At 34.8% G+C, this 16,920-nt stretch overlaps 1 protein-coding gene across 3 annotated transcripts in view; it reads left to right on the forward strand.

The window, feature by feature from the left end:
- Positions 1–11,739: 11,739 nt before the first annotated feature.
- LRRTM4 (leucine rich repeat transmembrane neuronal 4) overlaps positions 11,740–16,920 on the forward strand; it is an 855,380-nt gene continuing 850,199 nt past the window's right edge. The window contains exons 1-3 of one of the 3 annotated variants that reach the window (XM_029232211.1): positions 11,740–12,064; positions 12,404–12,483; positions 14,335–15,881. In XM_029232211.1, coding sequence (XP_029088044.1) covers positions 12,480–12,483; positions 14,335–15,881 — 1,551 coding nt within the window. In that variant the 5' untranslated portion in view covers positions 11,740–12,064; positions 12,404–12,479. Of the gene's footprint in view, positions 12,065–12,333; positions 12,484–14,334; positions 15,882–16,920 lie in introns of all 3 variants that reach the window. The other 2 variants (XM_029232210.1, XM_029232209.1) reach the window with 2 other exon arrangements.

A 16,920-nucleotide genomic window follows, 5' to 3' on the forward strand; every position in this document is an offset into this window, starting at 1 on the left:
AGCAGTGCCTTCAAATATTTCATTTTCTTAATTTGGGAATTCAGATGATCTTAAATTATATGGATATGTAAATTATTTTGGTCTTGAAGCTGATTGACTTAAAAATATGTACATTAATAATCAATTTGTCTTTAAGAATTTTAACATAATGAAATATATTGACTTTAATTCTTCAATTTATATTAAGTGGTGTTTTCTGTGCCTCAAAGACCTTTCTAGAAAAATTCCTCTGCTTAGACTCTACCCTTGATTTGTGATCTCTGAATTTCCTTCACCTTCCTCTCCTACTTGAGAAGCAGTTCTCAATCAGGGAGAGAGTGTATTTTGGTTCTAGGTGACATTTAGTAATATCTGATGACATTTGAGATTATAAAAATTAGGGTGGGAATTTGTTATCAAAAATCTAATGAGTAGAGACCAGGGATGCTGCTAACTATCCTACAACGCACAGAACAGTCCCCAGAAAAAGAATTATCTGGTCCAAAATGCTGACAGTGCTGTCCTTGAGAAGCCTTGTACAGCTGACAGTGCTGTCCTTGAGAAGCCTAGTCGCCATGCAGAAAAAGCCTACCCCTGAACACTGAACCTAGCATTTCCTTAGAAAGTAGCTCCAGTGCCTTTGACATCACTGGTGAAGGCCATTTCAAGAAAGAGTGTTTAAGTGTCACCTTTAGTCAAGTCACTTATTAAGTTAAGAAGTCAATCAACCACAAGTCACAAATTAATAATAAAATAAGCTTCATTAGTCCCAACATTTTCTCCAAGGAACAGTTTGCTAAATCATGCAAGTAGAAATAATGTCATGAGTGTGCAGGTATTAAAAAGTAAAAACTGAATCCTGATAATATACAATTTTGTGTTGCAATGGACATATCGAACATAGCATCTCTTTATTATGCAAGACTCCTTTACTCTAAGATTTATGCATGTATTTTACATATTGGTTATGTGTGCAAAAAACAGCTATGACATTAAGACACCAAATATTGCTTAATTCAGCAATCTTCTCATAGTTGTCAGGCTTTGAAAATTACAGGCAGCACATGATCTGAGTTATTTAAATAATATCCATGTTTTTTGTAGAGTTATAATAATATACATGTCTTTATACATCATGCAATATATAGTCACATCATTATGTCTATACTGATATGAAAAGCAGTATGATGCAAAAACCTCATTACTCAAATTACAAGTTAATATTGGATAAGAATTTGACAAATTAAAGCTCATAGATGTTCTCAGTGCCATGATTAACTCACAGTTTGACCTAAAAGTATAGTGTAAGTAAGGATTGAATTGTTATACAGTCTAAGAAGACTCAAATTACAAGAATTTTGCTCACACTTCTATTAACAGACAAATGGCTTCCAGCCTTACAAATTTGTTCTCTGTCAAAAGCTGCATGGGTCACAGGAGTAATTCACCACGTTCATATTCTACACTTTCAGTACTTAGTTTCATCACACTTCTTTGTAATGCATTGTGTTAAAAAATAAACTGAAGCACATTAAAAATTTCAAGAGCTTATTTGCACATAACATCAATTCAAATCAGGCAACACCAAACCAGGAGTTGTTAGGAGTACTCCACTGGCAGGAGATAGGGGAGATATTTTTACAGAGAAGACATGGAAGCAAAATGAGGAAATTGTTTGACTGGCTACAAGTTTAAGGCTGCATTATTTGGGAAAGCTGGCTAGCTGTTTGTGACTGATTCTTCCTAAGTTTCTTATTCTCGAATTTGACTGCATTGATTCTGGCTTAGTTTCAGTTTGCTTACACAGGCTGTTAAGGCATCAGAGCCACCTCCTTGTTTAATAACTTTAATACCTGTAAATTTTTAAGCATTATTTAAGTATTATTTTAACCTATCTCTTAAAATATGGGTATTATTTCCTTCAGAAAGCCAGAAATTCCTAGAAATTGGATATATATCATATTTATTTGTACTCCCATTTCTAATGTCACAAGGCTAAGCAAGTCATAATAAATGATTCATCATGGAATAACATATTCTTACCTTTTCTAGTCCATCTTGTAGTCAGTGAATTGCATTTGTAAAATATGTGGCTGGAGAGAGAATTACAGAACTTGAGAGCAAAAAGATAAATATCTTCTAGGTGTTCTAATTTTTCCTTTAGGTCAATTGGTTGGTTAAAAACAAATGTATGATGGAAATTCCAGTTGCCCTTAGCCCACCAGCCTTCCATCAGTACGACCTCCATCACTCAGTTCAGTTTTTATGCGAATGATACCATTCTTTGAAGGACCTAGAAATATAGTCAGCCATTCTTCAACGTAGTTCAGTATTCTCCATCATCCCTTTGCAGGACATCTCAGCCCACACAAACGTGTTATCAGAATGGAAATGCCCAGAGATTACAGCTCCCACACTCTTCTTGGCTCAGAGTGAGTTTGTTGCCTAATTTAGCTCTGCAGATTAGTCACTGTCCATACAACTTTAGTTTAGAGTAAAAGTCAAACCTGGTTAGGACTAAGACTACTTCCTAGACTGTGGGGATTTACAGTTCCTGACATTCTCAAGAGCAACTGGTCTAGAACAGCTTGCAAAGAGCCAGTCCAGAGACTGAGGGTGTGGGTACAACTCTAAGGGTTACATAGATGTTAATTGTTGTTTTCATTATGATGATTGCTATCAACTCTGATGTATGACTATGGAGTTTATCACAGGGTGATGAAGGCTGACTTTCTGTACCCCTCCTCTGTCAGCTGTACTTCAGTTGAACCCTAGGGTCACATATCTGAATGGATGGAACAAGGCATCTTTGGGGTTCCAGCCTCTGTGTTGAGGTATAGAGCATACTATGTCTCCCCAGCCCATTTGTCCTCTGAAACAAGCTCTTACATCTCTCATGTCTCATGTCTCTTTTTATCTCATGCTGAAGTTAGATACTTACCTCCTCAGAGTGGGGAGTCTGTTTTGCTTCCATTATAATTGAAAAGCGCCACCCCCTGAAATACAACCTCTCTTTTAAATTTAAATTCAGTTCATGATCCCCTGGAAATATGCTTTAGCTAGCCTGTAGAAGTTTCCAAGTCCACATGTTTTAACCTATTAATACCTATTCATTTTTGCCATTACCTGTATTAAATATATTTAAATTTATAAGACTATATACAGATGTGAAAACCAAGGTCTTGAGTTTTTAAATAACTAGGCCAAAGTCATATTTTCATAACTGGTATCTGGATAACACCAGAACCCTAGACTCCTGCTAAACTGTGGCAGGCCCTTGCATTTTCCTCTGTTAATTTCTAGAGACATTCAGTTTCTTTTGGAGTTTTTTCATTACTGCAATGGCCAATTATAAATACGATGTGAGAATTTTCTACTGGAAAATTGTTTTAAATAAAACTGCATTTTCATGGGCAGTAATTTGAAAGTAAAAACATGCAAAAAACAGTGTGTCTGTGTGTGTGCATACTCACATATATATGAGAAATCAATGTTCCTAGTACAGAGTATTTTCTGAGGGACATGTGTTTCAGAGTACTATTTAGATACTTTTTCTTTACATTCTAATTATGTGTTAATCATTAAACCCAGAGGGTATAGGAATTGCAGTGATAAACATCATAGTTCCTGATGCCTCCTTACTTATACACCTGCAGAATGGAGAGAAATCTATTCTAAGCTGCTAAAGCATGTTCATTCTGTTCTATTGCTATTGTCACTATTAACTTCATGACTCCTGCTTTAGATGAGAGTGCCTCAGGGTCATTTGGGGACTTTGTAACATAAACATATATCTTACTTCCCTGAATAAATGCAATAATAACTCTGAACTTGCTGAAAACTGTTACATATAAACTCAGTTTTACATTTTTTCTCCCAATTGGGCTCTATACGCTACAAATAAAGAGAATTTACATTTGGGATATACTTAAGACATTTTTTTCAGTTTCAAGATTTTCTTTGTTTAGAAATAAAGGGTTAACTTGTGAAGTCATAAATTGATTTATAAAAGACTTTTATCTGGGCAGGTGGCAGTTTAAGATCTTATCTAATTAACTAAAAAGTTATTCTCAGACATTTTCTTTTTATTTTATGTAATACATGATATGGATGGAGGACATTTTAGGGGCTGTAGAATAGTCCAGGATAGATCTAATGTTGTCAGAGTTTGCAAGGAAGCAAGATGACCAAATATTCCCTTGAATTTTCCTAATATCTATAACCTATTATTTGTTTGCTTTAATATAGTTATTATGCAATTAATCAGAGACTGTTAACACCTAAAGCAATCTGATGCCTTCCCTTAGAGTTGATGGGGAAAAAATATTTAGTGAAATTTTAATACTACTAAGGTTACTTTGCTGGTTTATAGTTTAATCTGGATGATAACAGAGGCCCCCTTGGTGTTATTGCCAGTGCAATAAGATATATTTGAGTGAAGACTTGAGCAGGTCTATTAATGTACTGGTAATGACAGTCAATAAAAAAAGAAGTACAAAGCCCATTTTCTCTTTCAAGAAAATAGTTGATAGTGAAAAATACAAAATATATACACACAGGCTCAGTTGAATATCATTAAAACTATCAGGGAAAACACTGAACATGCATTAATTAAATACAAATATATTGCTATACCTATCAATATATGGATAATGATATGGAGATATATACACTTAATACTCAAAACATCTTTAGCAATTATATACTATTATCCTATTATTTCCATTTTACAGATAAGGGACTAGAGTAGGACTGCTTAACTTACTGATACTTTAACTTATTTTTTTTTAATCCAGCTACACAGAGTTCTTTTTTTGCTCACTGAAACAGTACATACTCAAAAAGTACTCAATACATAGAGAAACAGCTAATAGTGCTGCATTGGAATGCAAATCCTTTTTACTTCAATAATCATGTTCTTGCTAATATACTGTTTTGCTTTCATTTGAAAAAATATACCAGTGTAGCAGAAAGAAAAATAAGATTGGTGGTATCTTTTAAAGCTTCATGAAGTAATTGATATAAAATATCTGGATGAGCTATTTCATTCAAAAGTGTCTGTATAGTACTTCACAGAGGACCATACACAAATATGAGCACACTGACTTGATGACAATGAATAGAACTGTCTCATGCATGATTATAAAAATTTGTTTATGGAAGATATGATAAAACACACTTTGTAGAAGGCCAAAACCAAATCAACAACAGCGATATGATGAAAATCACCAAAATTTAGTTGCTAGGTATGTCAGGACAATGTGCAGAAAATAATAAACACTAGTACTTAATATAACTTTTACCGGCTATATAGGCATGAATTCTACTGGAAATATTACAGCAGAACTAAACATTTTATAGGTCTTTAAATGTTTTGCTATCATTATTTACTTAACTTTCAAAATATCTCTACTTTCCAAATTTATGTTGTCATCCCCTTCCTTATAGAAGGTAAACATGAGATGCAAAGGGTAAAGAGATTTATCAGCATGGTTCTGATACAAAAGGTTGTTAGATTGTAAAATACCTACTCTAATCAGTCAGTATCCTGCAATGGATGTCTGATTGGATGTGATTTTGTAGTCAGGAAAGACAGTTTAAAATCATTTACAAAGTATCCCAGATCTTTCAATAATAAAGTCAGAAATTTGACTGATACCTGAAATTAACTTGTCATAATTTAGGGTGAAATCAGCACCCATCTGGAGCCATCTTCTATCCTTCTGATTCATATGTATTGCAGGAAGAGAATTATAGCCATAGAGAAATTATCAGAAAGTTATAAATTCATCAATTCTTTTCTTTTCTGTGTTACCTTCACTCTTTTGAGGGTATTAGAGTAGATTTTTTTGCATGGTTGTAATAAGTAAGATGAATACCATTTCACTTTAATCATAAAAATTACTTTCATATTTATTGAGTACAAATATTTTATTGATTAATGTGTCATGTTCAATAAAATATTCTCTCTTTTTTTAGGTTTATTTTGTGACTTTTTTCATTTTCTTTCTAATAATATCGCAATGCATATGTTTGAATATTGTATTCAATTATTCTAAGAAGCATTAGGTTAAAGGCTAGTAACTTTTGTTTCTATGGATCTTGATACTGCTAAGTATATGAAAAAATAATTATTCCAATTTATACTATAGATACAGGTTTTACAACATACATAAAAACATGTGCAAATATAATTTAAAATATAATATCTGATTGTATGTGGCTTAACTTGTATTTCTTTTCCTAGAAGGGATATATATTTTATACATTTTCCCATCTGACTTTCTGAATTTCTGATATCTTGTTACCCCATCTATAGTGTAAGCAGTTTAAATATCCTATGGAAACAAAGTCTTGATGTATTGTTTTCATTTTCTTAAAATTTTCATTGAAGCTAAGTTGTGCATTTTCACACAAGAATTTGTCAGCTCTTTTGGTGTGGTTTCTTATATCACCTCAAATTGTATAAAAACAACAGACTTTGGAGATAAACAAACAATAATAATTAATTGAGCCAAAGTTACACCTTGGTAACGGAACTTCCAATGAATGTTGCCACTATTCCTATAACAGACAAAATGCTCGTGTTATGTAAAAAACACAATGTCATAGCACCTGCATTGAGTTCTTTTCAAAGCTCTAATATTAACTATTTATGAAATTTTGAAAAGACTACTAAGCTTACCTTAACTTTAGTTATATTTGTATGTTCATGTCAATGTTGTTTAAACCATATACAGAGAAGTCAATTAAGCACAATAACAGTATATTATATAACAAAAATTTAAAAAAATAAAATATATCAGAGAAATATTGCTTTATGAAAGGTATTTTTAATTCAGTAAAATATATTATTTTCTATGGGTGATGGTGAAAAAATATATATATATATTTGAAAGTCCCTAAACTAAATTTCCCATTCTATTGTTTTATCTAGTTCTCTATGTAATCTTCCATTCTGTTCTGCCCAATTTCCATTTAAATATATCTATAGAGTTATTAATTTCAATAACTTCCATTCTGTTTTTAGTTTTATAATTTTGATTTGATTCTCATTTACAAGTTTCATTGACCTACTGAAATCCCCCATCTTGTGATCTATTTTTTTAAGATAGTAATGACAATTATTTTTAAGTCTGTGTCTGGTAACTCTACTGTTGAATTATCTGTGAGTCTATTTCTATTGTCTGCTTGTTTTTTCCTATTATTTAGTCAAACAAAGACAAGCATTTACCTCTTCCCAAACTATTTTCTTATTGTTTTTTCTGTTGTGTTCTTCTCTGTTGTCCTTAATTTTTGCTTAGTTCACTCCTCTCATTCATTTAGTCTAAACTATGATAATTTATTTATCTCACAAATGTATGAGAGTATTTTACTTGAAAGCCCATAAAAGGTTATTTTTAAAGATTCCTTTCCCAATTCTCCAATGCAAATTATCACCCATTATTCTGCTTCATAACATATTTTATCATTTACTAACATTTATCATAATCTATAAATTATATTCTCATTTTAGTTTTTATTGGCTTAATGTCCAATTGCCACACTTTTTATCATGTTTTACATTATCATTATCTACTCATTAATATCCTATCATAGATTATCAATATATTTTTCTCTTTTGATATGTTAGTTCACTGGTTAATAAAATAAGACAGAAATAGTCCTTTTTTATGTATCTGTATTTTAGTACAATTTTTGCTGTGTCTATATTAATAATGTGAATATTATCATGATTTACACACTGAGATTAAAGGCTTTAAGTATGGACCTTAAGATTCCTAAATTCAGCCAAACACATATAATAAGATGTTATTTTTCTTTAAAATTTTAACAAGTAAGTAATTATCACTACTATCAGAAATGAGGTACTATTAAATTACAATGAGTAAACTGAAAAAGGAGAAGAGGTCATTCATTTTGAAAAAGGTGATTCAATGTTCCTCTTCAGGTTGAAACTGAATTATGTACATAATTAAAATGTGTCTTGATGAGTAAATTATTTCTAAACATTTTCAATGTGTGTGTGTGTGTGTGTGTCGGGGGGGGACATGTGTCCAACATGAATACATCTGATACATTAATGAGTAAGACAAAAGTGAAATAATATAGACATATGTTGGCATTTTGCTTGGCAATGGCATGAGTGATTTCTTTGCTCAATCAGCTAATGGTTTTCAAACACTGGAAGGATATGTCTCAATTTTTGTGCTATTTGTAATTAAATGGCTACAGATACAGTGTACTTTTAAGATTAATCTGTAATACTAATATTTCCTCCATCAATTTCTTAATACTAGACACTCAACAAAACAATAGATCATGCCTAAATTTTAGCTTTTGCGGATTTCCTTTGTGTAAATACTCCTACCATGGTCGATTTAAAATTATCAAAGGGAGGTTAGTGAATCCTCTTTGAGGTAACAAAAATTCCTATTACATCCTTAGTTCATAATGTCTCAATTTAGTAAGTGAAAATATTGTCCATCATATTAATTAATACCTCTTATTTCATATAAAGCTTAAGCATTCTCCCCCTCTTCCCCTGGAGGACCAGTTGCAGATGGGCCATCTGCTACCTAGGAAAAATGAGGAAGTGAAGTCAGCTTCTCTCATTCTTGCTCACCTCCTCCCACACTTACTTATTGCTGTTTCTGACCTTCCCAGGAAATTTTTGGTTGACTGGTACAATTGTAAAAAGGTTTTTTTGATCTCTGGGCCTAGCAGAGGTCAAAAATATTTATCTTTCTCACGGGCACATTGATAGATCCTTAATAGCCTCATTAAGAGACTATTATTCCCATGACAAGGATGACACATTTTTTTCTTCATATGTCTGGTACCATTCCAAACTTGATTGGTTTCTATTTGTTTTTTGTTTATCTGTGTGTTGTTTGGATAATGCACTTACACAGATTCATTCTGTTGTGGGTATCACCAGGATTTAAAATGGCTTGAACTTTCCCCCTCTCTCTCTCTGTCTCATAACCCACCTCTCTTTCATGGAAAACACCTGTACATATTTTTATCTAGACAAAATCTGAAAGTGAAAGCCAATCCCAACACTAAATTAACTCTTCTTTGCTCTGGCAAACCCATTTTTTATCTTCTGGATTTCTCAGACAGGAGCCAGATTCCATTCTATAGTTCTGGGCTCACTGTGGGAAAGACATATCAAGCTCTTCAAGTTGCCTGAAGAAGCCCCTTGCACTACAATTAAGCTGAGGAGCTGACAGCCCCTCCACCTTCTTTTGGGTGAGGGGATGTGTGTGTGTGTGTTTATGTGTGTGTGTCTTATGCATATGCACATGTGGTAATACAGGGACAGCTCTTTCCAAAGAAATCCTCCACACAATATCCTTTGTTACTCTCAGCTCTCTCTACCCTTTAATGTCCTTATAGTGTGTTCAGGAGAACTGTAACTGATTTTTGACAAGATTCTTTATAAATTCTGTGTATGGTCTAGTATTTCCTTTGGAATACACATATATTAGATCTTAGTACTTCAAACAAAATTTGAATTTTAGCTGGTTATTACGTCATAAATGTGGGTAACACCATGAGATTTTTCCAATCTACTATCAAAACTGTTTTCATGTCTTTCATTCAAACATACACATACATATATAAACATCTCAGGTACCACATATTCATTATATTAAAAAAAATAGAATCTACAAATAAATGAAAAAATCATAAACAATGAAATGAAGTACACCCAAAATTAATTTCCCAGGAAAATCTGCTTTATTTTGTGCCCATGCACATAAAAGTATGTACAGATATAGACTCCCTATAATTATTAGTACCTGTTATCTCCGCCCCTCCTATTCTTGCTTTATACATTGTGCTCCTCATTCCCTCTCAGCAAATACAAACCATTTTAATTTCAATGGCAGTATGTGTTCTAGTTCATGTATATATTCACTTTCCTGAACTAATCCTCTATCATTGGATATTTAGGTGGGGTTTTTATTTCTATGTAAACCACAATACTATAAACAAATTATATGTGTATCATTTATGTTAATTTCCTTAGAAAGGTATATACTTTTCATTAATCTCTTCTGGTGTTCATTTGCATTTAATAAGTATTAAGCCTTAAACCAAAGGTATACTTTCTAAAGTAGAAATTTAGGTATCAGTTAATGAGAAAAGGAATTTGTTCCTTGAGAAATCCTTGTAATTAAGCAATTGCCTGATATTGCTTACTCATAAATCTGAATTAAATAATATGTATTATTCATATGATAAACCCCCCTTACTTATTAATATTTTGGTAGACAATCTGAAATCAATGACTATTTCTAAAAATATCCATTTCTAATGATCCACAGTAATCCTACATGCTTATGTAAAATTCAGTTAAATTTCCCACACCTGCTAAATTAGGTTAACACACTTATCTAGCAGTCTCTCTCTGTATTGTATTGGGTCATTATTCTAGATTGTTCCAAAAAATTATCTCCCAGAAAATTATGGAATAAATAAGAAAAGAAACAAAATGGAGGTAATGAGTTATACAATTATTTTAAAAGTTTAGTACAAGTTAAGGAAAGTGTGTCATTTAAAAAAAAATACATATTTTGGGTATTATATCATTTTATCCCTTCTAATTCTGAGGATATTCTGCAAAAATTAGAGAAATACAACAATGATGTAGAACTCACATGCTTTTGTTTTTCTGGAATTGCATATTATGATAACTGACTTGCACAGGAAAAACCTTGCATTAAAATGTAAATGAGGGCTTCCCTGGTGGCGCACTGGTTGGGAGTCCGCCTGCCTGCCGATGCAGGGGACACGGGTTCGTGCCCTGGTCTGGGAAGGTCCCACATGCCGCGGAGCGGCTGGGCCGGTGAGCCTTGGCCGCTGAGCCTGCACGTCCGGAGCCTGTGCTCCGCAGCAGGAGAGGCCAAAGCAGTGAGAGGCCCGCGTACAGCAAAAAAAAAAAAAAGTAAATGAGTTTTAAAGACAGTGATTGCAATAAGGATGTGAAGCAGGAATTCTCTTACCTAACATTGTCTCTCTTAGTTACATGCACATTTGGTAATATAGTATTTAAAGATGACTGTTTTAGGCCATAAATGTGCACTTTTGAAAGTAATGACCTAGACTCCTCAATAAATGTGCAAAATTGCAGAATATATTTTATTATCAAAAGTTGGGAATTTAAAAGTTAGACCTAAATTTTTTTAATGTAGCTATCTTTAAACGTGATATTTTTCCTTGAGTATGACTTTATTCTCAAGGGAAAGGCCTCTAATAATTCCTGGCTAATGCATTAGAATTCTGCATATATGGCTAATGAGGTTCAGTTTGGGCTGTTTATACCTGTTGAGCACTCTGTCCATAGGACCCATCAAGAGAGTAATGGAAATATGGACATTGAACAGGCTGAATTAAGTTATTGAATGAAAATAAACATAATTCTACTAAAAAAGACTGTTTCTCTTTGTGGTTTGCTTAAAACTCTGTAAATAAAACAAAACAACATCAACAAAAATAAAACTGAAATTATTTCTGTTGTTAAAAAACATATATCCCCTGTGATATATGTAGAAAAAAATCAGGTCAAGGAAACTTTAAAAACTACTAATTGAATAATATTTAGAGATGCAGTATTTTACTTAATATTTGAAATCACTGAATGGAACTCTTTGACATAAACCTTTCATAACATATATTATCGGAGAAAAAAAAGTGATCCTGTGCCTTTAATTTCCCTTTCTGAGAGAGGGAAGGCTGCACACCACTGACAGGCTCACTTGTTCCTGTCTTTAATGTGCAATCTGTTTTCTCCAGCGGAGGGCACTCAGTGTATCACAAACTCAAGCATTAGCACCAACAAGCTCTGAGCAACATCAGTCTCTGGAAAGCCTTCTGAATTAGACAAGGCCTGCCTCTCAGCACAGCTACAAAACACTTTAAACCTGACCAGCTAAATGGATAAACCTAGCCTGCATAGCTTTTAAACTGGGGTCTCATACAGCACAGGAGGCCTACTTGCTTGAAGAACTGAAAATCCAGAGGATGATTTGCTTTATCTGGGAATGGCAAAAGCCAGCACAATAAGGAATGCCAGGTATTCTGAAGATTTTCTTTTTCTTTTTTTTCCTCTCTTTTTACAGAGAAGTTGGTTACCTTCGAGATGGGCTGTAGCTCTTTTGCACAGATTGCCAATTACTGCTGATGGGTCTCTGGTGAATTACACAATGATGCTCAGAGCCTAGAGGCCCTCCCCCACCCCCCCAACTGCTTCCTTCTCCCTGCCCCCCATCCCACTACGTGCTGATTTTTTTTTTTTTTCTATATGTATATATATATATTTTTTGTCTGTCCCCTCTGGGGAAGTTTGTATGGGGCTACTAGCTGACATGTGGGATCAGAATGATGTGAATGACAGCCGCACTGTATCATGAAGGTGGTGGTGGTTTCAACACGTGAGACCAAACAAGAAGAAAGCTGAGAGAGGGGGGAACCGTTTTGGATGACAAAGGATGGGTAAGTGAACTTTTGTTGTTTCCTTCTTAGTAAAGCTGATCCTCTTGGCTTCGTATTCTCAGTCGTGGCATTAGCTGATAAAAGACGGGAAAACAGGCAAAAAGCAGCAGCCTCGGAGTTTGCCAGTTGACTCACTATAGTTGCTATTATATTTTTAGATCATTTTCCTTTTTCTCGTTTTTTTAAACTGTAAATGCATAACAGGGACTTAAACAGACTGGAGAAATATCTTTCAGACTGTCTCTTCCGAATGCGTATCCTGGCTTGGGAATTGAGCGTGAGATAAATGTTATGTTTCCTTCTATTTCTTGATAATATTAACCATGCTTGTATTTCTGGTTGCTGTCAGGAAGATTGTTAACACTTTACTGCGTGTGTGTAGGGGTGGGGTCATTACTTTATCAGAGGTCGCACAAGGGCTTGTTTTATCTTTGAAGATGTACCCTGAACACAGCTTCCAAATTTCCAGCAGTCATTTGCCAGTTTTATTTTTTCAAGTGTGACTGGCTCCCCCCCACCCCCCACCCCTTTTTCCTGTCTGGGAGAGCTGGAATGTATTTCAATGAGTCTGTAGCTGGCAAGAGGACAGAGAGCAAGATCGGGTTTCAAATTTAAAAAAAAAAAAGAAAAAAAGAAAAAAAACTCTTAACAGTAAAAGGAGAAGTTTTTTTTGTTTGTTTGTTTTGTTTTTTAAATTAGGGATTTGGCTGATAGCCTCTTGGTTAAAAACATGAATATTTAAGATTAATAAAGGAACTGCAGCACAAGGTACTTTTTCTTCCCCTCACCGCTAAGAAATAATAAATCTACTGTTGACAGAGGAAAGAAGTCCTTTAACATGCTATGACTTGGAAATGCAGCATAAGTGCCAATAGATTGCAACTTTGCAGGTTTTCTGAAGTTAATGGAGGTTGGGGAGAAAAAAAAGTCGTGAGAAATTTGAACAGGTTGGGATGGGGGGAAATAATAGCCTGCTGTTTCTCTGCTTGTTTATCCCCCAAATTTGCAAAACCAACTGTGTTAAATATATCAGAAAAAAACTAGTGCTACCCAAGATTATTTTGTATTTTATGCAAATATTTAATAAGAATTTGATAGTCATAACTTTGGAGTGTTCTGTGTTATTAGTAGTTAGGACACTGAGCCTGTGATCACTGAGCAGGAGAGCCTCAGTAGGAATCTCTTCCTGAATGTTGAGAACATATATGCTTATTAACACATTGAGAGTACCTCCTGTTGTTACTAGTCTTCATACCATGCTTCACTGGCTGTTTATACTAGTCCCAGGGACATTTTTTCAGAGCTCCTATATGGTTATCTCATTATGCAATAAGGATGCAATTTCAAACAAGGAGAACTTGGGTTACCTTGACAGTTTACTGAAGCTCCTTTGCCAAATCACAGCCTCTTTACTCAACTAAGAAAGATGTACAAGTACAGGGCTTACTAAGATACATTTTTCCCATTACCAGAAGACTTAGTACTCTTCCTTTTGGTACTGGTGTTCAATAGAGTGACTAGCCAAACACTGATGTTATTAAATGTCGCCATTATGTGATAAGATAGGCTCGGTGTTTTTCAGTGTTTGATGCACGTATGAACTCTTGAAACTCAGGAAGCTGTGCTTAGTTCTATGACACTGTGGTGATTTGGAAATCAAGGAAGAAAACATGAAACCTAAATAGCAAACATGCAACACTGAAGAAAATAAAGCTTTAAGTGTCAAATACATTGTTCTTAAATCAACTGTCCCATTACTACACTAGATGAAATGTCCCTGATATTGGTAAGCTGGTGGTGATTTACATTAATAGCTTTACAATGTGCATTTGTCTTCTTTTAATATTGTAGGTTTCCATTTAATTACGCAGCTGAGAGGCATGCGTGTAGTGCTAGTGCTACTTCCTACACTGCTGCTTGTTATGCTCACGGGGGCTCAGAAAGCTTGCCCAAAGAACTGCAGATGTGATGGCAAAATTGTGTACTGTGAGTCTCATGCTTTCACAGATATCCCTGAGAACATTTCTGGAGGATCACAAGGCTTATCATTAAGGTTCAACAGCATTCAGAAACTCAAATCCAATCAGTTTGCCAGCCTTAACCAGCTTATATGGCTTTATCTTGACCATAATTACATTAGCTCAGTGGATGAAGATGCATTTCAAGGGATCCGTAGACTGAAAGAATTAATTCTAAGCTCCAACAAAATTACCTATCTGCACAATAAAACATTTCACCCAGTTCCCAATCTCCGCAGTCTGGACCTCTCCTACAATAAGCTTCAGACATTGCAATCTGAACAATTTAAAGGCCTTCGGAAACTCATCATTTTGCACTTGAGATCTAACTCGTTAAAGACAGTGCCCATCAGAGTTTTTCAAGACTGTCGAAATCTCGACTTTCTGGATTTGGGTTATAATCGTCTTCGAAGCTTGTCCAGAAATGCTTTTGCTGGCCTGTTGAAGTTAAAAGAGCTCCACTTGGAGCACAATCAGTTTTCCAAGATCAACTTTGCTCATTTTCCACGTCTCTTCAACCTCCGCTCAATTTACTTACAATGGAACAGGATTCGCTCCATTAGCCAAGGCTTGACATGGACTTGGAGTTCCTTACACAACTTGGATTTATCAGGGAATGATATCCAAGGAATTGAGCCAGGCACATTTAAATGTTTGCCCAATTTGCAAAAATTGAATTTGGATTCCAACAAGCTTACCAACATCTCACAGGAAACTGTCAATGCGTGGATATCATTAATATCCATCACTTTGTCTGGGAATATGTGGGAATGCAGTCGGAGCATTTGTCCTCTATTTTATTGGCTTAAGAATTTTAAAGGAAATAAGGAAAGCACCATGATATGTGCAGGACCTAAGCATATCCAAGGTGAAAAGGTTAGTGATGCAGTGGAAACATATAATATCTGTTCTGAAGTCCAGGTGGTCAACACAGAAAAATCACAGCTTGTGCCCCAAACTCCCCAGAAGCCTTTAATTATCCCTAAACCGACAACCTCAAAATCTGACCCCAGCCAGTCCACTTTTGAAACACCAAGCCCTTCCCCAGGGTTTCAGATTCCTGGCACAGAGCAAGAGTATGAGCATGTTTCATTTCACAAAATTATTGCAGGGAGCGTGGCTCTCTTTCTTTCGGTGGCCATGATCCTCTTGGTAATCTATGTGTCTTGGAAACGCTACCCAGCCAGCATGAAACAACTTCAGCAACACTCTATTATGAAGAGGCGGCGGAAAAAGACCAGAGAGTCTGAAAGACAAATGAATTCCCCTTTACAGGAGTATTATGTGGACTACAAGCCTACAAACTCTGAGACCATGGATATATCGGTTAATGGATCTGGGCCCTGCACATATACCATCTCTGGCTCCAGGGAATGTGAGGTATGAACCATGATCCTCCTAAAAGCGTTTCTACTGTGGGAAAGGAGAGGTAAATGTTTGAAGCTCTAGAGGTGTCTCTAATCACTAGAAAGAGTAATGACCCTTTTGCTTTTGGGTTTTGCTCAGTGTGAAAGGTTACTTAATTAAATTACAACCACCAGGAAATTGACTGCTTTTTTTTTTTTTTCCTTAAATGGTTGAAACTTGAAGGAAGTTCATTCAAGGATGATATTAAGTTGGAATAAAGCACTATGTTAAAACATGTTTTTCAACAGTTTGTATACAGGGGTTGGACTTACAAACACACATACACACAAAACTCTTTTCATCCTAAAATTTATGTCTGGTTCTTGTTGTTTGACTTTTGTAATCAAGTAAAGAAGGAGGGGCCAGCTTAATTTAAAAACAAAGTGACTTTACCAAAATTCCAGGAGGTAATGAAGATTTAAACCAAAGAGCAATTTACCCAAGGGTTGATTTTGTTGTACATTTTTTAGTTTTAATTAAAGCATGCAGCAGGGATCTCATAGGGATAACTGTTTCTGTGTTACTTGCCATTTAGTTATTATACCAGCATAGAGAATGTCAGGCCTATTGTGTAATTGTATTAAGGCGTTTAAAGATGTGTTTTTTCCTCCTTTCTTTCCTTCCTACCTTCCTGCCTTCCTTCCCTTATTTCTCCCTTCCTTTCTTTTTTTTCTTCCTTCCTCCTTTCCTTTCCTTTTTATTTTTTGTTTTTTTTATTACTGGACATAGATCACTTTTCAAAAGTTTTCTTAAGTGCTGGCTTTATGTATGTAATCAGAATGAAACTTAAATTCTACATTTTGGCTTTGTCCCTGGTAACTAAAATCAGGTCATGATGTTGTGGATGATTTAGCAATAACATAATGACAAACATAACAGGGACTGTTTGTCAGTGTTGCTGTCATCCCCAAAGACATAATGTGTATTCTTGTTAAACTAATCCAAAACTAAGTGATGCAAATAGTTATAAATAAAAAGAGAGAGATTTGGGTTCTGAGTATTTTCCCTTTCT

Source organism: Monodon monoceros, unplaced genomic scaffold (genome assembly GCF_005190385.1).
Source record: "Monodon monoceros isolate NGI ecotype Baffin Bay Population unplaced genomic scaffold, NGI_Narwhal_1 Super_Scaffold_19, whole genome shotgun sequence".
Lineage (NCBI taxonomy): Eukaryota > Metazoa > Chordata > Mammalia > Artiodactyla > Monodontidae > Monodon > Monodon monoceros.